General features: G+C 44.1%; 1 protein-coding gene across 4 annotated transcripts in view; it reads right to left on the bottom strand.

Annotated features, from left to right (window-relative positions):
- Nucleotides 1-11,150: 11,150 nt before the first annotated feature.
- The window catches only part of PPP3CC (protein phosphatase 3 catalytic subunit gamma), an 80,783-nt gene continuing 70,741 nt past the window's right edge, over nucleotides 11,151-21,192 (bottom strand). For 2 of the 4 annotated variants that reach the window (XM_048513598.1, XM_048513600.1), the window contains 2 exons: nucleotides 19,005-19,034; nucleotides 11,151-17,212 (listed from right to left, as the gene is read on the bottom strand). In XM_048513598.1, coding sequence (XP_048369555.1) covers nucleotides 17,037-17,212; nucleotides 19,005-19,034 — 206 coding nt within the window. In that variant the 3' untranslated portion in view covers nucleotides 11,151-17,036. The remainder of the gene's footprint in view (nucleotides 17,213-19,004; nucleotides 19,035-21,192) is intronic. The other 2 variants (XM_048513601.1, XM_048513602.1) reach the window with 1 other exon arrangement.

Genomic DNA, 21,192 nt, shown 5'->3' with positions numbered 1-21,192 from the left:
TCTTCAATTTGAAAACACAAGTGACAGGTAAGTTTGTTTGTGTGGAGAAGACTTGTATCACCAGCTTCTGAAGGGCATGGGCCTATAATCACTCCCCACCCCTTTTTATCAGAAAACCATCTTGAAGCTTCAGTGCCGATTCAAAAACTGATTGTTGATACTGGCACAGGCCCTGGTGAGGCCTTGATGGGCTCAGAGTTGGCCCCCACAGGGCAGATTATGTAACAACAAACGTTTGGAAAGCAGCACACAGACACCAGCATGATATCTCAGGCAAACGTTTGATCCAGCATCAAGAGATGAATAACTTCATTCATTCAGTAAACAAAGTCTGCACAGCAAATAGAGGCAACGTTTTACTGGGGCGGGAAGGCAAGAGAAGAAAACGGACTCAGGACACTGATCAGCCAAAATGCAAAGAGGAAACTGGCGGCTTAAACCACACAGCAGGGATTGTGGATTTTCACCATCCAAACGAGCCAGTGTTAACAACTGTTGGCATTCACAGTAACAAGCAGACAGTTTGCTAGACACCTGTTTTGCTTCTCAAAAGCACTCCTTCCCAGGATTATTCCAACATATTTTCGTGACTAATGGGGAGGGGGGGGGCACTGTTCCCTGAAGAATCAACACAGGACACAATCCAGCAGGTAATTTTGTGCAATGGGGCTTGCTTAATTGATCAATTTCTGTCACCAGCTAAATTTGTATCCTACTCAGCAGTCCTTTGTAGCACCCAAACTCCACCTCACGATCTTGCTTCCTTGTAAGATCACCTCTCCTTCTTGAGCCTACTACATAGTAAAATCCTTACGTGCACTTCAATGAACATGCCTGTCAGTGTGGGCCTTGCTGATACGGATTTGCTACCATGCACCGTCTTCCCAAAATACAAGGTGAAAGAGGCTTATACTTATTGCCATCAGGGCCCCTCTCTCCAAATCTCCAGCCCTCTTATCATAAAGATGTGCAAAGTACAGCAACTCGAATGGTTCCCATTGTGTGACAAATACTTTTCCCTGCCCCCCACTGGAGTCCTAAGAATCCAACACATCCACCAGCTCACCTTCCTCCTGTTAACGAAACACATGTGATCTTTGATCCATGTCTGGCAGCTGCTGAATTCCCACCATGGTGCTATTAGGTTGCACTAAAATATTTAACACCTGGTCTGATCAGGTAGCACACTCTTCTGCCTGCTTTGAAATGTGCCTAAAGAGACCAGAGAATCCTTTCCGTTCAGGGAAGGGCAATTCATGTGGTCCTGTTTGCTCTCCTCTGCCCCATCTGCGGGGCAGCTGTGACCTTATCCTGTCTGAAGAAAAATAGTGAAGAGAAATGTCTGGTGACCAAACAGTGAATGAATATCACGACACAGAGACCTCTTAGGTTCTCTGTAGGAGGGATGTTGACAAAATCTAAGGAATACATTGCATTGAGAGAAGAATACATAACTTCCTACGTTTAATTTTGAGTATGTCTTATATAATATTTTAGTTCTGACCGTTTTTCTCTTCCGAAGTTCTTGGAGCTGTAGCTGGGAGGAGAGATGGGATTTGATATTTCTGGCTGCTTCCAGATGGGATCACAGAACGTGTACCTGTCACAGCATAAGCAATCTGGTTGAGAGCAGGTGGGAACAGCATCAATCCACCCCTGTTCTCATGCTGCTCATTGCCACGACCACCCCCTCCCCACTCTGTCACTGTGCCTCTCTCCTCTCCTTTTTTCATCTGCAAAAGCACAAACGTTGTAGCAATTTTGTTGGGATCCTCTAGGGTTGCCAACTCCAGGTTGGAAAATGCCTGGAGATTTGGGGGGTGGAGACTGAGGCAGGTTGGATTTGGGGAGGGGCTTCATTGGGGTATAACAGTGGTGGCGAACCTATGGCATGGGTGCCAGAGGTGGCACTCAGAGCCCTTTCTGTGGGCACACGTGCACAGAGTTCATCGGGGGTGTGTGTGTGGAAAATCACACCCCCCCACACACACACACTAATCTAGGCTAGTCTGGGCACGATCCTTTACCTGGGAGAAAGCTCGGTTGCTGGCAATGGGGCTTGCTTCTGAGTAAACCCTCCTAGGGTTGTGATTCACCCATTCGAAGCATTGCACGGTTGCTTCACCAAGCTTACTCCCGAGTAATGTGCGCCTCAGATCCAACCATTTTTTCTAAACCAAAATCTCAGTATTCAGGTTAAATTGCCGTGTTGGCACTTTGCGATAAATAAGTGGGTTTTGGGTTGCAATTTGGGCACTCGGTCTCGAAAAGGTTCGCCATCACTGGGGTATAATGTCATAGGATCCACCTTCCAAAGAGGCCATTTTCTTTCAAGTGACTGATACCTTTCAATTGGAGATCAGCTGTAATCCTAGCAGATCTTCAGTCACCACCTGGAGATTGACAAGCCTATCCCCTTTCCATAGTTTACAAACATATTTTTTACCTTCCCTGGAAGGATGGAATGCAGTGAGCTGCCTCACACCATTTTGAAAGTAAAGCTTAACTCCGGTCAGATGGATGCCCCCTCTGCAATTCCTCCTTTAACCTGGAAAAAAACGCTTTTATTTTTCTCTGGATTTTTATTTACTTGTTTTCTTATTTATTATTTACCTTAGCTTTTCTCTCAAAGGAGGCCACAAATGCTTACGCTATTCTCCTCTCCTCCATTTTATCCTCAGAATATCCCTGTGAGGCAGGTTAGACTGAATGGTGAGAGCCAGCGTGGTGTAGTGGTTAAGAGCAGGTGGATTCTCATCTGGAGAACCAGGTTTGATTCCCCACTCCTCTACCTGAGTGGCAGAGGCTTATCTGGTGTACTAGATGTGTTTCCGCACTTCTACATTCCTGCTGGGCGACCTTGGGCTAGTCACTGTTCTTTGGAACTCTCTCAGCCCCACCTACCTTACAAGGTGTCTGTTGTGGGGAGAGGAAGGGAAAGGAGCTTGTCAGCCACCTTGAGTCTCCCGGCCTTTCATTCCATATAGACACTCTTCTGCCTTGTCCGGTTAGGCATGAAGTTCACCTCTTCCAAAACCTGATAAGAACTTGGGCAAACTATTTCCTGGTGCTCAAGGCCCGCTGAAGAGATATTTGCAATCATTCAGACACACTACCCTTCCTTTTTGCCATGATGGGTAGATGGAGCAGCAGTAATCAGAAGTCAAACCCACAACAACTTCCTGTGGTGGTTTCCAATACAGGCAAGCAACATGTGGTACACACTTAGGGAACTTTCGCACATGCAGAATAATGCACTTTCAATCCGCTTTCAATGCACTTGCAGTTGGATTTTATTGTGTGAAATAGCAAAATCCACTTGCAAACAATTGGAAAGTGGTTTGAAAGTGCGGAAGTGCCCCAAGTTCAGACAGCCAATCTACTAAAAGGCAAGAGTACTGAATTTCTGCCACACAATAGCACCCAGAACTCCAGCATACGGCAAGCCAAGCAATTCACAAAATAGAACATACCGGTAGATACATTGCAAAGCTGCAATTGAATGCTTCAGTTAATCTCACATTGGGGGAGGAGGGGTTTGCAGTGACAGCCAGGAACATGACTATGCTTACAGGCTCCACATGTTTGCTCTAAATTAAATTCTGTGGCATTTTGTTGCAGGGGGATGCTAAGTCCAAGTGTGCACTTAATCACCTTTGTGCAGACTACAGGAAGCTCGGGCATATGACTGCCAAAAGAAACTGGGGACCAGATCCCTTTTAGCCAAAAATGTGTCCGTACTGACCATGGTGGTGGAGTGGAGGGGCGGGGGGGGGGGGGGAAGGATGGAAATAACAGGAGCTGAAGGAGAAGCAAAACCCACGGAGGTAAGCTGAGAAGGCAGGTCTCTGCTGCCTGGCAGTGATTTAGGTCAACAAAAGAAACAGGGAGCCCGAGAGTGTTTGTTTAACCTTTTCTTTGAAAAGTCCACAGAAGACATGGAAACTGGATGGAACAGGCTGAGTGAAGAACAAAGCTATTCTCTGTACCTGTGGCGGTGGCATCATGGCAGGTTGTTCTGCAGAAGAGACCCACAGGCCCTTGTCTACTTCATCCTCCCTGGTGCTTCTGTCTGCTAAAAATATAGTACCAAGGGCTGAGAGCCACTGAGCATATGTAAAGTTCCACCCAAATAGAAAGTAGCTTTTAAAGAAAAAAAAGGTGAGGGGAAACAGATCATGTACAGGGCTGTCCTGTTTTTGTGACATTTTCTGGCTTGTCTGCAAAGCATCCAAGGGTTGTGTGGAAGCCAGTATGCCACCTGCATGCTACCCTCATCCTGCCTGGCTAGGAGACTAACTTTCCCACAGACAGTGCAGTGCCCAAAACTGTTGGCTTTGGGATGACAGGAGGCATTATGATGCACTGCCAGTAGCTGTGCCCATATTCTACATTCCAAATGCAGCAGCAGCTTAGTGCGCAGAGAGCGAGTTATGACACATTATTTATTTATTTCATGTGTACGGGGCTTTCCGCACTACAGAAGGGAGCTAAGGTCAACTTGGTTCCCTTCAGTGGGGGGCGATTCCAGGCTGTCCGCAGGGCAACTTACTTGGCCCCCTGAAACCGAGCTAAGTGGGCGGGATCATCTTGGTGCCTGTTTCGCTCCTCAATCGTGATTGGAGCTTGTGTTACCATGGGAAACGGGAGCATTCTTTTTTTTTTACAGTTTTTACAGTTTACAGTTTACAGTTACATGCCCGCCATGACTCTCCAGTTCTGCACAAGCCACAAAAGCGGCTCCTGATTGGTTGAACGGATGAGGTGTCGTTTTCGATGCGTCCGCACTTCGAAGCTTCGAAGCGGTATCGACCTTGTTTCAGCAGAAAGGTGCAGTTCATAACTGCGACAGGGATGTCGCAGTTCTGAGAGGGGGGAACTGAAACAAAACAATGTTGAGCTCAGTTGCAGTGCGGATACACTGAGGTGAACCTAGATAGAAACCAGTACAACTCTGTCAGTGCGGAAAGCCCCTACATCACCTTTTTCCTCAGAGAAGGCCCAGAGCAATTCTCATTGTTCTTCTCAACTCCATTTTATCCTAACAAAAGAGGTTGGCCCCTTCCGCACACGCAAAATAATGCGTTTTCAAACCACTTTCACAACTGTTTGCAAGTGGATTTTGCCATTCCACACAGCTTCAAAGAGCACTGAAAGCAGTTTGAAAGTGCATTATTCTGCATGTGCGGAATGAGCCCTAGAGAGTGGGTAACAGGCCTAAGCAGTCATTCAAATACAGATCTCCCAGGTACTATATTCTGTCTCACCAAAAGAAAAAACAAAAACAAAATTGTAACTTCATTCACCACATGCCGGACTGTCTTTACTTTAAAATGTGGAGCATATCCTACACTGACTCCCCCTCCGGCTGGTTAACACAGACACAACTCACTAGGAAGTTTTCCCACCCCTGGAAATAAATGGGGAAAAAATGGTAGTTTGGCAGTGTTCCCCCCTCGCCCGCCCCATGTTATATCCTCATTTAATTCAGCCAGCAAATGGAGTTCCGCCTCCCGTTGTTTTCTTCTTCTTCCCTAGAACTTGTAACTCACCTGGACTTTGCCCTTTGTGCCTGGAATGTGTGCTGCCAACCACACTGGCCCTAGCTCAAGACAGATTCAAGAACTACTGAAGAGGGGGGAAAGACTATTATGCTCCTGAATAACTACCACCACTTTAATCAAGAACAGTTGGGTGAGTATAATAGTAAACAAAAACACCTTAAGGCTGCAATTCTGTGCAAACTAACTCAGCAAGTCCAGCAGAATTCCAGATTGTTAAAATGCCGGTGGGGGGGGGAGGGGCTATCCAGAGGTAGGGGAAGACCAGCTTGGTAGAGGTTTTTAATTAATAGCAACGGTCATACCTATGGGATGCACGGAGCCCAAAGTTCTCCTTGTATGGCCACTTGCAGAGGACTGTTTGCAGTTATCTCGCACACGTCGAGAAAACCATGGTTTAATTAAATTTCATTGTCAAATACTCGCTCTGAGTGCTGAAAGGCATGGGCCTAAGCTGTGATCTTTGTAACTATTTGATTTACCTGTATTCAGCTTTAGTTCTAATCTAAAGCAAACCAGCCTCTTCCACCACCACCCCGTCGCAACGCACCTAGAAAGCCAATATAATCTAGAAAGCCAGCAGCACCATCTGCTGACAAAATGGTAGTAATGCTGCTGTTATAAGATTTCTAAAGCATGAAAGATTTCTAAACACGAAGGAAGAGTTTGAAAATGTATATCCTGAAAATGTTATTGGTCTCTAAGAGGCTACACTCAGATCTAGCTGTTCTGCTGCAGACCAACATAGCTACCCTCTGAAACTATTTGAAACAGGGTTTCCCTCCTGGTGCCCACCAGGATTTCCCTTGGTGCCTGTGGAGCTCTCCAGAAAGTAGGTGGGACCATTGTAAGGCACAGTTTGTTACTGGCCACCCTCAGGAAAGGATATCTTACTAGAGGATCTGAAGGAACACTAAACTGACTAGATTTTTCTTAGTCAGTATACAGCTCCATCCCCCCTTCAGGTTTTCCTTCTTTCCTGAAGGTGCAAAGCAGGAGACATTCTGTTTAGCTCTGACTTCTGCAAAAGCCATTTTTGGGGCGGCACACCCTCCTAAAATTCCTAGTATGTCCACAGGTTCAAAAAGGTTGGAGGCCCCTGCTCGAAAACATAATGCACGAATAAGGTGACCGTGTGCTAGCAAGCAGGTTCATAGCAGCCTACCAGCCACAAAGCTGGAACTGACTGCAGTTCCCTGCCCAATATACCTTCTGTGGTAAACTTGGGTTACTGTCCAGTACTGTGTGAAGGGCAGTGCCAGATTTAGATGAAGAGAGGCCCTAGGCTATTCCACTTGTGAGGCCCCTCCCTATCCCCCCCACCCTCAATGCTAGTGTCAAGTTATTGGCTTAAGAGAGTATTATTCTGAAATGGAACGCAAGGGAAATTACTGAAGGGTTGTTTGGAGACTACAGTATGTCATGACAGCATGTATAAAGAAGACCTATGACTGTCAAAAAATTATACACCTTGGCCACAGGTCCCCTAGATTTTGAGGCCCTAGGCTTCGGCCTGCCAAGCCTAAAGGCAAATCTGGCACTGGTGAAAAGGGCTTCAAAGATTTGAAGAAAAGCGTTGCCCTATAGACTTGGAGAGATCTCAACCACCGAAAATGCCTGAGGAAGGCTACTTATCCTTGATTAAAAAAATAATAATCAAAAGTAGTATTCACAATTATTTGGTTCTTAAGGGAATTATGAACTACCTGCACAGCAGCCAGATCAGACCAATGAGAAAGTACCAGAGGTAATATTCATGTTTGTAGGCCCAGCACACTTTCTCTTTAGCTGTGGTAAGGGCTAAGGAGATAATTCAGCTCAGGTAATTTGGCTTGGAAAACGAGTTTGTGAGTGCCCCCTTCTGCCAGTTACCTTTGCATTGTAATCCCCCTTGGCCTGTAGGGACTCAGCTACCCTTCTGGAACAAAAAAGACATGACTCTGGCTTCTGGGTGCTGGGAGCAGCCTCGTCTCTGGACAGAGTTCCTGTAGAAAACATTATTTTACAAAAGGGGCTCTCCACATCAGATACTTATACTCACTGCTTCACATGTGCCTTGTTTGTGTGTTTGACTAGGTTTAGTTAGTTGTGCTTAGGACCATGGTTGAAGAGTGTAAGGAATCCTGAAGATTCTGTAAACAAGGTGAATATTGTGTCTGTTAACCCAATTTTATTACACTCTCTCCCCAGGTCCTGTACTTGCAAATAAACCAGGTCATAACTTTTTAAGAAGTCTAACCTGGGTTAATGTGAATGTATAACATAATTATTTCTGGTTAACAGAATGTAATGGAATAGTTACAGATCTCACAGGCTGTTAGCACCCATTTGTTAGGATTTAAGGGAGCTTTAATTATCCACCTCTTCGTTGTTGGTGTGCTTTGTATTCAAGCAAGAACAGAGTAACACCTGGAGATAGACTGTTCTCCACAATGCTAATGAGCAACTGAGATGCATTAAGATATAACAAAGGAACAGGACCCCTCATCTGTAGGTGGGGACAAATCATTTCCTTTTAGAGCAGCCAATTTAGAACATTTTCAAAAATCCTCAAGTCTTGAGCTCTTTGTGAATGTTGTTCCATTGTTTGTGTGGGAGACTGTGAACGTTTTCCCACAGAACATCATCTTCAAAGTCTTTTGGTGCAATGCTTATGCCACTGTTATCTATCACCCTTCAGCATTAGTTCCGAATAGACCTGACCTGGGTAGCCCCAGGCTAGCCTGACCTTGTCAGACCTCAGAACCTAAGCAGGGTCAGCCCAGCCTATCATTTGGATGGGAGACCTCCAAGGAACACCCTGGCTGATGTGCAGAGACAGACAACGGTAAACCATCTCTGAATGTGTATTGCCTTGAAAACCCTATGGTGTCACCATAAAAAAAATCATCCAGGAAAGAATTTAATGAACAGCATATCACTTCTAGAGTGAAATGAAAATCAGTATCCAAGTAATGGGTCTAGAACTGACCAATGATCTGGCTGTTTATTCCTGCACATGGGCTGGTTACTAGAATTATAAGGTCACCCCCTCCCCTCCCTAATTCATCTGTTGTATTTTTATCCCATCCTTCCTCTAAAGAGCTCGGGGCAACATATGCAGTTCTTCCTCTTCTTCCATTTCTCTCAACTCAACAGTTAGGTTATTATTTAAATTTATTTATTAGAATTTTACTCCACCCTCTCCTGACAAAAGTTGAGTTTACTGATGCTAAGTGAGATGGATTGGCCTAAGATCATCCAGTGAAATTCATGGCTGATGCAAATCTGACCACAGTTCTCCTCAGACCTTTTCTGGTGCTATGCCACAACAGCTTTTCCTGGCCAGTTTTTCAAATCTTGAACTATTCACTTTAATGAAATATTCAGTTAACTGATTCAAACTGGTTAGAAAGCACCACAGGACTGCCAGAAATTATTGGGTTCAGCTTCCAAGATTTTTTTATTCCAGAGGCTGGAAGTCCTTCATGGTTCCTGAAAGTTATTTTTTCCACTCACAATATGGGTGCCAATCCAAGTTACTTTGTCACCCAAGGCCAAAAAATACCATCCCCTCCTGAGTAACCAACATGTGGTGCAACCCTCTTGGCAGTTCTCCTGTGTAAGGAGGGAGAGGAACTGCACAAGAGCTTGTAACTTCCAGCAACATCGTGAGGTCATATCCTTTTGTCTGATACCACCACAGCAACTTATAGACCCAGATCATCACTTTGAAAAACAGGTTCATACCATTCCAGTCAATTTCAGACATTTTCACACTTGATAGTCAACGTGATACCTCTCCTTTGAGCAGCAGTGGCGTAGTGGTTAAAAGCAGGTGTACTCTAATCTGGAGGAACCAGGTTTGATTCCCCACTCTGCCGCTTGAGCTGTGGATGCTTATTGGGGGAATTCAGATTAGCTTGTGCACTCCAGCACATGCCAGCTGGGTGACTTTGGGCTAGTCCAGGGGTAGGGAACCTGCGGCTCTCCAGATGTTCAGGAACTACAATTCCCATCAGCCTCTGTCAGCATGGCCAATTGGCCATGCTGGTAGGGGCTGATGGGAATTGTAGTTCCTGAACATCTGGAGAGCCGCAGGTTCCCTACCCCCCTGGGCTAGTCACAGCTCTGTGGAGCTCAGCCTCACTTAGCTCACAGGGTGTTTGTTGTGAGGGGGGCAGGGAAAGGAGTTTGTAAGCTCCTTTGAGTCTCCTACAGGAGAGAAAGGGGGGAATATAAATCCAACTCTTCTTCTTCTCCCTTTGATCCCGGGTGAGACTGAAGGCTAGGTATCCATTTTGAAACCTGCCACTCAAAGAGAATGGCTTGTTGACACTCAATTCTCATGACTGAATTCCCAATTACTGTTTCCATCGTAACTACTCTCCAATATAACAGGTAGTAGTACCTCAGCAGCTGAGAAATACATATTCCAGTTAATTCACAGAATCATAGAGTTGGAAGGGGCCATGCAGGCCATCTAGTCCAACCCTCTGCTCAATGCAAGATCATAGAATTATAATTCAGGCATTGTCTATAGAACCTTTATCCCCATCTTCTTAAAAGTGACTAAATTTCATGCAAAGACAACCCATTCATTGGTTTGCTTATTATCAGTGTTCACAATAGGCAAGAGCACCAGTGGTGCCTTTTCAAAGCCTGGTCCTCTGACTCCCTTGATCAATCAGAAGCCAGTCCTATTAAATTCAAAGGGACTCAATCCAAAGAGGGCAAAACACAGTAACCTTCAGAATACATGGTAACAGCAAGACCCAAGTGTGACGTGAATGCAGTCTAGAATCCTCTACAACGTACAGGAGCTTGTCAGTACAGTAATGGACGAGGAAAGGGTAGCTGATCTAAGGGTCATTGGTCTAAGCACAAGGGTGTGCCGTTTCTTACCCAGACTTCAACCTTGACTGCTGGTGGAAAGTGCTGTCAAGACGCAGCCAACTTATGGCAACCCAGTAGGGTTTTCAAAGCAAGAAACAAACAGGTGTTTCCCCCCTACCTGCTTTTGCATAGCAACCCTAAACATCCAGGCACTAGCCAAGGCTGCTGAGATCTGATGAAATCTAGTTCATGCTTTATCTTGAGAGAGAACGGAAGCCATCTTCTTATGTCTTGCAATAAGATTTTACTAATTCCTCCAGGAGAATGGGGAGCTGTCCTAACCATTCTTCAGATATCGGATATAACTCAAACTGAATTTCCCCATTGTTGCAAAGCTGCCTAAATGTAGCCCTCAAATATTTTGACAACCTCTTTTTCTGGATTATTTCACTGTTTTGTTTTTCATTGTATTACTTGGGTAATCCATTCACCAGGCTGAGAGACATTCAAACAGCTGCAGGCAGAAGGAATTAAATATATAGCAGGTCAGACCATTGACTCAAAAATGTCCATTTGGGCTCCTCCAGGCTCTCAGAGAAAGGTGTTTCCCAGCTCCTGCTACCTGCAGCCATCTAACCAGACATGCCAACACTGAGCCTTGGGCCATCTGCGTGCAACGCGCATTCTCTGCTGCTGAGCTATGTTCATTTTAATTTCTCAACCATTCTGAGACTTCTTGAACACTCACCAAAAATGACACTTAGAGCCAAAAGCTGTCATTTAATTTTTAATTTTTTTCTTAAAGATGACTTTCCAATTTACATTAAGACAGTTCTAACAAATTCATTCCTTGTTCACAAAAGAGAAATTATATTAAATAATTTCTGCCAATAAATAACATTTTTCACCATTCTTCTTTAAACATAACTAAAAAAAAAAGAGAGAGCAAGAAAAATAAAGGAGGCAGTCTCCAGGCAATGGGCAAACAATACTTCAGAACCAAGAACCTCAAGTCCTCACCAGGCGTTCCCAGGGCTTACGATTCCACTTCCGATGGGATGAGCAAAGCTGTTGTGGTGCCCCAGTAGGGAGAATCTGGCTAGTTTAGGTCACTCAGGGACGAGGTGAGTGGTCTGTGGCAGTCTGAGATGGCCCCACAGTAGAAAAGGTTCTCTGAAACGGGTGAAAGCGCCTTTCTTCCTGAAGCCTGGACGACCCATTGTGGACTCCCCTCCTTATTACATGCACCTTGCTTTTAACATGCAAGATCAAATTAAAAATAATAATCATATTAGGCTGCTTCAGAGCAGCCCCACAGAGAGGGGGCAGTGCATGCTGCGTTTAATACTCTGGAGTCCCATGGGCTGGTGGGGTATTTCTTGGCCTTTTAATGTTTATTTGCAGCTATTGTTGCTTGAAAAAAAAATCTGCTTCTGGATTTACCAACAGAACAAAACAGAGAGGAATGGTGGAGATGGGTGGGAAAATAAATGGAGACAAAAACCCTTCACAGCTCTTAAGACAGAATCACAGCTGGTTTTCCAGAAGGGAGGGGGGCTGGTACCCCAAGTATGTTTCCAATATTCTGTGATGGAAATATACAGAACCCCCCCTCCTCAACCCAGCACTGTTTTCAACTGCCCCTTTCCAGCTACAACAGAGGAAACAGGCACAAGTCACTGAATGCTGCAACATTTTAACCAGCTTTAATGGTGGATTCTTCTGGATCTCTCTCTCTCTCATTAGACAGCCCCTCTCCCCCCAAGAGATCTAGAGTATGTTAAGGTTTCTGTGCTCCCTTTCCCAAATACTCCTCCCCCATCTTATCTATGGTCCACACTTACAATTGGCATCGACCTCTGCTATGGTTAATACTAACCAGTTTCAAACTCGGGTTTCAAATCCTGATTACAGGTACCTAGCCAGGAGGTCAAGAAATGTTAAATTGGCACCAGGCCTTAGATAAGCCAGCCACCACTGCTATGCTCCTTTGGGTCAAAAGAAGAGGGGGGAAAGGAAGCAGGAGCCCCCCTCCCCCATTTAGTACTGGAAGATGGTTTCAGTGCTGAATTCCCAACTCCCATTTGCTTATATTTTAAAAAAGACAGGACACTTAAAAGAGGACCTTGGACAATGAAGGTGGGAGGCAGTGTGCTCCCTTTTCTAGACCTCTTTTCAGAGTGCCAGGGATTTAAATGAACCCTCTCACTGGGAAAAGGAACCCAGTGCAGAGAGTGTTACAGGAATGAGTATTAGCAAATCAGGGGGTAATTAACACCCACTCTCCCCTAAACTGTGCCATTGCTGCTCAACCCCTCACAAACACTGCATGCTGTGCTGAGGAAACAAGAGGCCTCAATGCCAGCGTTCCCTTGGCAACCAGCACCTAGGTCTGGACTGACAGCAAGTTAGTTGCATGCAATTGAATGTGGAACATTTTTCCCCAGCATGCCAGAATTACACTAAAAGAAAGGGAAAGAACTAAGGACTCCTGCCCGAGGATGTGAGCTCTCTCCTTTCCCGTCCCTCAACAAAACTTGTATCTGATTTGAGCGGCTGGCCAACTGAGAATGGGGCCCTATCCTAAATATTTGGCCTCCCTGACATGACTGAGAGCAACTCGGCTGGCCTTATTTCTGGAGCAATCATGTCTCCTTCGCCTTGGCAAACGGCCATGAGCCGATCACAGTGAACCTTATTTGTGGGAATGGGAGATTCCCCGTGGATGAATAATTCTGGAGGCAAAGTGCTCCAACCAGAAGACATTTCAAAAATTTGCTAGATATGCACAGCAGCATATATGCCCTGAAGACCGGTTTTTCTGCCAAGAAAGCCGAATGACTAACAAAGACATGGAAGATGAAAGAGGGAGGAAATAGCTAAACCAACAGGGCTTCAAATGTCTCTTCCATTTGCTACTTCTCAGTCCATGTGCAAAATTACAGTTGTGTTTGATAAGCAAACCTGGGCATGCACACTGTTGCCAAGAATTAAGCTTCCAATGTGATGAACAGAGATAATATCAAGCAATACCCATCCTCACTGCAAGAGTATAGGAAGTTTCCATTACACAAACTTTATCCCTGTTGCATGGTAAGCAGAAGACTTGTATGTTCTCCTTCGCACACAGTTGTGGTGACACAGTGCTATGGCCCCAGCAGTTGATGGCACTCAGCATTCTGGTGTGTGTGTGTACCGCAGACCTCTAGCCTGGTGTCTGATTGCTCACACCTTTGGAAGGTCCATTGTTTGCATTTCTATAAACATGCGAGATTGTACAACATGGATAGAATTTAGACATCCCTGGGGAGTACAATGAGAATGGGGTGGGGGGAGCATTTCTTTGGGTACATGTCACTCGATGTGTCCTGAAAGAGCTTTGAGAGCTACAAATGGTGGGGGATTCTCTAGTTGAGGCCAAATAATCTGTTCAACATCAATTAGCAAGCATGAGATCTCTCTTGAAGAACAGAACTTCCAGAGAAATACTTTTTTAAAAGGATGGTAAGAGGGTATATATACCCCCCCAAATTTGGAATGTAGGTAAGTTGATCAATTTCACAATTCTGAAAACATAAGTTTTTTTTAAAAAGGGAATTTTTAAACTCAAAACAAAAAAACAAAAAACAGCAATGGCTTTTTCTTCTTTTGGAGAACAGCCCAGAGATTCCTGATTGTCCTTTTGTTTTTTGCTTAAGCCATTAAGTTATAAGAGGCTGGAAGTATGAACTGTCTATGGAAGACTGATTCAAACACACTACAACCAGAGCCAGGAGGAAGCTATAGCTGAACTGAAGTAGGCAGGAGGGAATCTGCACCTCTTCTCCGAGTGATTACATTTGGATCATTTAAAAACAAAACAAAACACACCATGGCCTGGTTCCTGTCAGAGTCAAAATAAAGAAAACTAACCAGGGCTTATAACTCTGCACATGGGGATCCCAGCTCCAAAACACAACACATCTGTTCAGTTGCTGTTCTTTGGCACTTTAAAATACAATTCCCCTGCCTGTAACTCTGACTCCAAACGAATTTCCTCCCGAGAATTAATTCTTGAGGCACCAGCTGTTGGACAATCTTTACCACCACTCTAAAATTCCACCTTTCCTATCTAACACAGCCTTTCCTTGTTGCCTAGCAGCCATCTTGAAGGTGCCGCTCTGTTAATGGCGGGCCTGATGCAGGCTGCAAGAATGGGGCCTGCCAAGATGGAAAAAAGTCCCTAGAAGCGATCAACTTTTGGCTTCTGTTGGTTATGAAAAGTGGTAAATAGGTACAGGGATACAAACAGACTCTGAAATGATGTGACAGGGCAATGCTTAGTTGGTCATCCTCAGCAGCACTTGCCCAAGCTTGAGCAAATTTAAAAAAATGACTTTTATGCTATATTGGCCAAAAGTGGTGCACAGCACTACAGTGGCAATAATGTTGAATTTGGGTACAGTTTGTGGAAAGTACTACAGAGTATGTTCTCTAGTCATCATCGACCCAGGTGATTTTGACATCATTAAAGCTGTCAGAACAAACCAGTGAGAATAATGCAGAGCTTCCTATTTTATGTATTATAAACAGGTCCCAAATCTACAAAGGTTACCCTGAGCAATGCCTGTGTGGTGGCTCACTAATCGCCTCTCCTCTAGCTTTGTCACTCTAACTTCCTTCCTATAATACCCACCTGGCTGCAACAAGGGTGTGATATACTTGCTTCCAGCAAACACACCGCCTGCTTTATGGATCGGGCACATTGTCACCACCACTCTTCAGGGTCCTTGTCAAAGCTCACAGTAAAAAAAAAATTTCCCATGCAGTGTGAAACCCAGCAACGATGTTACAATATTCAGCAATGAACAAGATCTAGAGGTGCTGTCCAATAAACAATCTTTTCATGACATTTTGAAAAAAAAATGTAAATGGTACACTACCCAAAGGCCTTCTGGGCTTTGAGAAAAAGGTAGACTTGCATGCAAACCTGGAAACTTAGAGCAGCAATGTTCATGCAGTGGGTGCAGGGCACGATTTGTATTGCTATGTGAAACAACTCTCATGTTGTCACTTTCAGAGATTGGAGCACTGAGAGGAAAGGAAGCCCATGAGGCCTCCTACCCCACAGCTCCAGCAGTCCTTTCCCCATGTTTCTGAATTCTTCCAGAGACAGGCCACACTGCCAGGTCAGATCAACCTAGAAGTAGGGGGTTGATTTTAAATAGGTGGTATTGTGCAAAGCCAAGCCCTTGAGCCAGCATGGGCAAAAGGCTTATACAATCATCGGAATTCAGCCTGAGGGCCAAACTGCTGACCCTGATAGTGTCACTTTTTAAGACTACGTTTTTTCTGAATGTGCCCTTGAGGTTACTGGGAAAAATATTGGCAGAATATCAGCAAGAAGCCCTTTCAGGTCTGGTCATCTGCCTGACCAGACCTCCCCAACCCCAAGCAATGGGCACTTATTGACAGCATGACACCTATCCATCCTCACAGCAAATGCAGGATACCCCAAGGGCAGAATATGGGTGGCCCAGCCAAAACAAAGGAAATGGTGTTTGTGCTGTGCAAACCTTCACACAAAATAGTACTTTCTTCCTACAGTTTGTGTTCCACGACAATGGTTTCCTTCTAATGCAATGCACTAAGAAAGCAGGAGTCCCCTGAATGGCCCACACATAACTGTGAGCCCCAGCACAAAATAGCGCTTGTTATGCAGTCTGTGGGTAGGGCAAGATATGGGCAGAAGGGACTCTTTTCAAAATATTAATCTTGTTAGAACTTATCACATTCAGATAAGGACTCTGTGACAAGCTGCAAAGATTTCCTCAGTACCAGAGAAGCTGACACAAATCCCACCGGTGTGACGTCAACTATGGTTACATGTCTGGAACAAAGCAAGCAGCCAGCCAAGTGAACTCTTTTTTCTAATATAATGAGACCCCTTCAAAGCCAACAAACTAGTTTATTCTAAGAGATTTCCCTCCCTCCCCCTCCCCGCCATTTCTGAAGGAATAGTAATGAAGACATTGGAAGAGGAAAGAGGAGAAGGGAGACACTTTTCCATCAGTTGCTCTGGAGCTGGGTTTGTGGGGTTTTTTTCAACATTTGCCTCTGATAAAAGTGTTCCAAGAAGCAGAGCATCTACCAATGGCCCTATACAACATGCCTTTAATGGAAGCCAACTGCTGGACCATCAGATGCAGTGAGAAATAGAAATAAAAACAGCAACAGCTGCAAGGAGAAAATGCCACTTTCAAATGAAAGATGCCACTTCAAAAAAAACCAAGGCTAACTTAAGAGCTCTTTCAAATCAGGCACTACAGTTGCCTTGGGCTTATTTTTTTTTTTTTGCTCTCCCCCCCACACCCCACAAAGTCTCCTTCCCTCTTGTTAGGTATGGGCCACCTGTACAGACAACACTTTATATATGCACTAGCATTTTTAGACCCATCCCTAAATTAAAAAAAAAGATGACATTTCATATATTGAACACAAAATTTAAAAAACTTACAAAATGGTCACCTCTCTTACAGAATGAATGTAAAGTGGATTATGGACATGCCTCCAGGCTAAGTTGGTTTCACCCCCAACCCCCTCCCCCTTCATAATAAATAAATAAAATTCGTTAAGTTTTGGATCCTTTCGTTTTGGATACAGACTGGGCATTTTGAACCATTACTGGGCTTTCTTCCCCGTCCCGTTCTTGTCCGCAGAGTTTGTTGAGGTTAAGTTCACCGGCCCGTCAGGGTGCTTTGAATCCTTGCGTGGTGGCATGCGCTCATTAATGCGGTCCAGGCCCCTGGCTTCTTCAAAGCTGCGGATCTTGTGCTGTGGTGAAAATCCACGGATGGCTAGAAAGGGTAGGAGGGAAAGAGAGAAAAACAGGAAGAGGATTTGGAGGCAGTCGCTATGTTTGGCTGCGGAACAATATTTGTTACATGCTGTTCTGCTACTAAGCAGAGTTGTGGCTATGGAGCACGTGTCTGACTTTGGAAGGGCAGACAGTGACGCTAAGTGCTGTTTTACCATTGGGTGCTTCAAACTATTACCTCACTAATATAAAAAGACATCCTTTAAGCCAAGGCTGGAAATGTGTGTGGTTTTTATCCCTAAATCCAAAATGGCTTGTGATATATACCTGATTGATTGATTGATTGATTTGTTTCCTCCTGATTGATTGATTTGTTTCTTTACGGTCATCTCCTCCTATTCTGGTTAACAGGTCAGACAGGACCTTTGAAAAATTTAACTTGGCTGAAATCCTCCAAGATTTGCTTGGCTAGGTGTTGGAGTGGCTCAAAAGAAATGTGTGCGTGCGTGTGTGTGTGAGATGGAAAGAGAGGCTTCTCTCAAGCTGCTTTCAACTGTCTTAAATACAAGTAAGGGGGTTTTACTGGCCCATAAAAGCTCCTGGGTCTAATCTTGAGAGAAACTAGAAACAAGTCAGACATGTGCTCAATAATCTGAAACATTAGTACAGTGAAACAGCAGCACACTTTTGAAAGCTGAAAAACATAAAAACCAAAATAATAGTGAGAACTAAATCAAAACCACTGACTCTAACACAAAACCACCACACGCACACACAACACACCACAAAGAAAGGGAGAAAGCTAATCTGTGGATCAAAAGAGATAGTATATGTTTTTTCCCCTCTTGCATGACCAGAAGCTGAATGCAGGAGAAGCTTTATGTATAGCAGAGGCAGTAACCTGTTTGGTACAACTTTATGCTCTCCAACACTTCAGGGTCAAAGCACAACATTTCTTATACCAATCCACTCTCTCAGAACAATAAATCAGGAGGATTTACAAGAGCTGATTTTGTAGCCAAGTATACATCTCCAGACAGCATTTTGCATGCTTGGTGGAAATAGTCATAACTGTCTTGTTAATCCTGTTACTCTTTTAATAAGTGCATCTAAAGGGCGTGGGGAGTCAACACTGGACAGCAAGGGACCAGGGCAGATGTATAGGATTTGGACATGTACACAGTGACTATGTTACTCCCTAAACAACATGCCCTAAACAACAGTGACATTTTTGCAAGGCAAGGGCTATTGCAATGGTTCAGAGTTTTTGCTACACCAATATGGTTAGGGCAATTTTGATGGTATTGAAAATTCTGGGACACTTTTCTGGTTGTTGGCCATGCTGATACATAAGAACTGATACTTGTACTCTGCTTCTACTTTAGCAGCAACGGTTCAAACTAACCATGGAACCTGTCCTGATTGTATTACAGTAATTCAGCATTGTTTGGAGTACCAAAGGAAGGATTCAATCCCATATCACAGTCTAGAACTAACACAGAACCATGAACAATAAAGATAAAGTTAGCAGAAACAGAAATGCCTCAGGATAGAGATCTCATTGCTGTGCCTCTTCAAGGCCTATCACTCATTTGTTTCCAACAGGGGAGTACTACAAAGGCTGTGTCAACAGAGGCAGAAGTAGTGCAAGAAGCCTTTATGCTCTTACTTGACTGGGCTCCCAAGAGGTGGTTTGTGTGCCTGTACTCCCTTCCCCTTCTGGTAATGCAAGAATTTAAAAAAACCCTCTCATATGGCTGATAATAAAAGCTGCTGGAAAAAAAACAGCAAACACACAAACCATCAAGGTTCTCACAAGATTCTAGTCATACCTTCCCGTGCCTCTACGGCTTCTACTGTGGCTGTAATGCAGAAAGAACAGCAGCAAGCAAAAATGAAGACAAAGAAGAGTGAGTGAACTTATCACTATGGTTGTTTGCTATCTAGAACCCTCCCAGGCCCAACAGGAGAGGACTGTAAGGAAGATCAGCTGGGCAGAGAAGGGTAGCGATTGAGGATGAATGCTGGAAGGAAGCCTTGGTTTTCTTGGTTGAATGGACAGCGAGGGGCCATTTCATTGAAACCAACTGAAACAAAGCAGAGGTGGGTTCTGAAGATCTGGGCCCTGGAAACAGATTTTCCATAAGTGCTTGGGCCAAGGAACAACATGCCCCTATTGCTTCACACTCATGAGTTCAGCCTTATGATGGCAAGTATCTGGAGTTAGGAATGTCCTAGAAGAAGCGCCTGCCTTCATTAAAAAACCAATGAAAATAAAATAGTGATAAGCAGACAAACACACACACCCCTATAACTGAATGAGAACATGGCAGCACAGAATGTGCCCTGCCCACATGTCATCTCTTGACTTGGTCAAGGCAAACACCACATCAATCCCGCTTCCCAAAAAAAGCATTATGAAATAATACCAGTATGACCAAATCCCCTGCTTCAGCCATCAAAGGGGAACTGCAACACCTTCACAGTAGGATTTCAAATAATGCAAGTAGTACAGCAAATCTAGTTCCATCTGCTCAGCAGCTGTCAGATGTGGTGCTTTGGGGGCCTATTTATTCAAGTAAAACCTTTCATGGGCTAGAAGTGAATATAGAAAGGGAATTCTCAGTCAGCAGGATATAGATATGCAGAAAACTAGATATGCTCAGTGGGTTAAAAGGCCATGAAATTGCCTATCTTAAATAGACAAACTTGGCCATTACCTTACTATAAATGGTCACTGTGTTTATATTGCATACTTTTTGAGCTTTACATAGAAATGTCACGGGCTATATACGTCTTGCAATACATGGTCTTTTATCCTGCTATTCACATTATTTTCTGCTGACAAAGAGGTCTCTAGCTCATGAAAGTATTTGTTTTAATAAATCTCTTAGTCTTTAAGGCTCCTTTCTGTTTTTGCTGCAAACTCCCTCTGGAGTTTGTAACCATTGAGAAGGGGAAGTGAGGGCAAAAAGGCAATATATGCATAGTTTTGAAAAATCAGAGCTGCGGCTGTAACTCTACTGAATGTAATCAGAAGAATTCAGAGTAAATAATTTGGCATTTCTAGCAGGATTCAGGTGCGGATCACTCCAGTCTGCATAAGTACAGCAGAGCAGTCATAAACTAGAATTAGTTTCAGTCTGAGGTACTCTGATCCTTTCTTTGGAAACTAAATTACTCATTCAGCATCATATTCTACTGGATCAATCCCTGCCCCATTTCAGGAAAAACATAAACTGGGGGCAGCTCTGATACCACACCGAGATGACATGTCCAGGTCCTTCAACCATCAAGGCCTTGTTGTGTTATGAACTGTTATGCCTGTTAAGTTATGCCTGAGCCCTGCTTTGGCGGTGGGAGGGTGAGATACAACAACAACAACTACAAATACTACTACTGTGACTCTGGTATTAAAAACATTTTCTGTTTGAGCTTTGTCTCAATACTGTGATTGCTTGTGGTGTTAGCATACACTTCCTATACCTGACCATCTTTTGTGAGAGGCTGTTCAGTTTGTTAGGGCATAACTCACAGGCTTGGTAGTCTACTTGCTGTAACTCTGGTGCAGTTGGATTACAATTAATGTTCAGTGGACCACATTTTTAAAAGATGCACACAAGATTAAGACATTATTCTAATGATGAAGGAAGCCAGTCAGATCCCGGGGTCCGGTAACCCAAGAATCACAATAGGAACTAGCTTTTAATAGGCATAATTCCTCAATACTATTTACCGGGAAGCTTTTCATCCATGAACACCTTTATACAGCCTTGGGCCGCAGAGTCAATCTGCCACTTTGGTTCCCTTCTTTGTGACACAGCAACATTCTTAATCTACCTCATGCTATCATGCTACATAACAGGCAGTGCACCTCTGCATAATGGAAGTGCATAGAAACTGAGGCTATTCTAGGAACAGTAGGGCTTAGAGTTAGATATTATTATTTTTGGCAGGAGATTATTCAGCCTATATTAGCTAAGAAGCTGTTACAAACACAAAAGAGTGATATGGATGAAG

This window comes from Sphaerodactylus townsendi, linkage group LG12 (genome assembly GCF_021028975.2).
Source record: "Sphaerodactylus townsendi isolate TG3544 linkage group LG12, MPM_Stown_v2.3, whole genome shotgun sequence".
NCBI lineage: Eukaryota > Metazoa > Chordata > Lepidosauria > Squamata > Sphaerodactylidae > Sphaerodactylus > Sphaerodactylus townsendi.
This window is presented reverse-complemented; position numbering and strand designations above follow the sequence as displayed.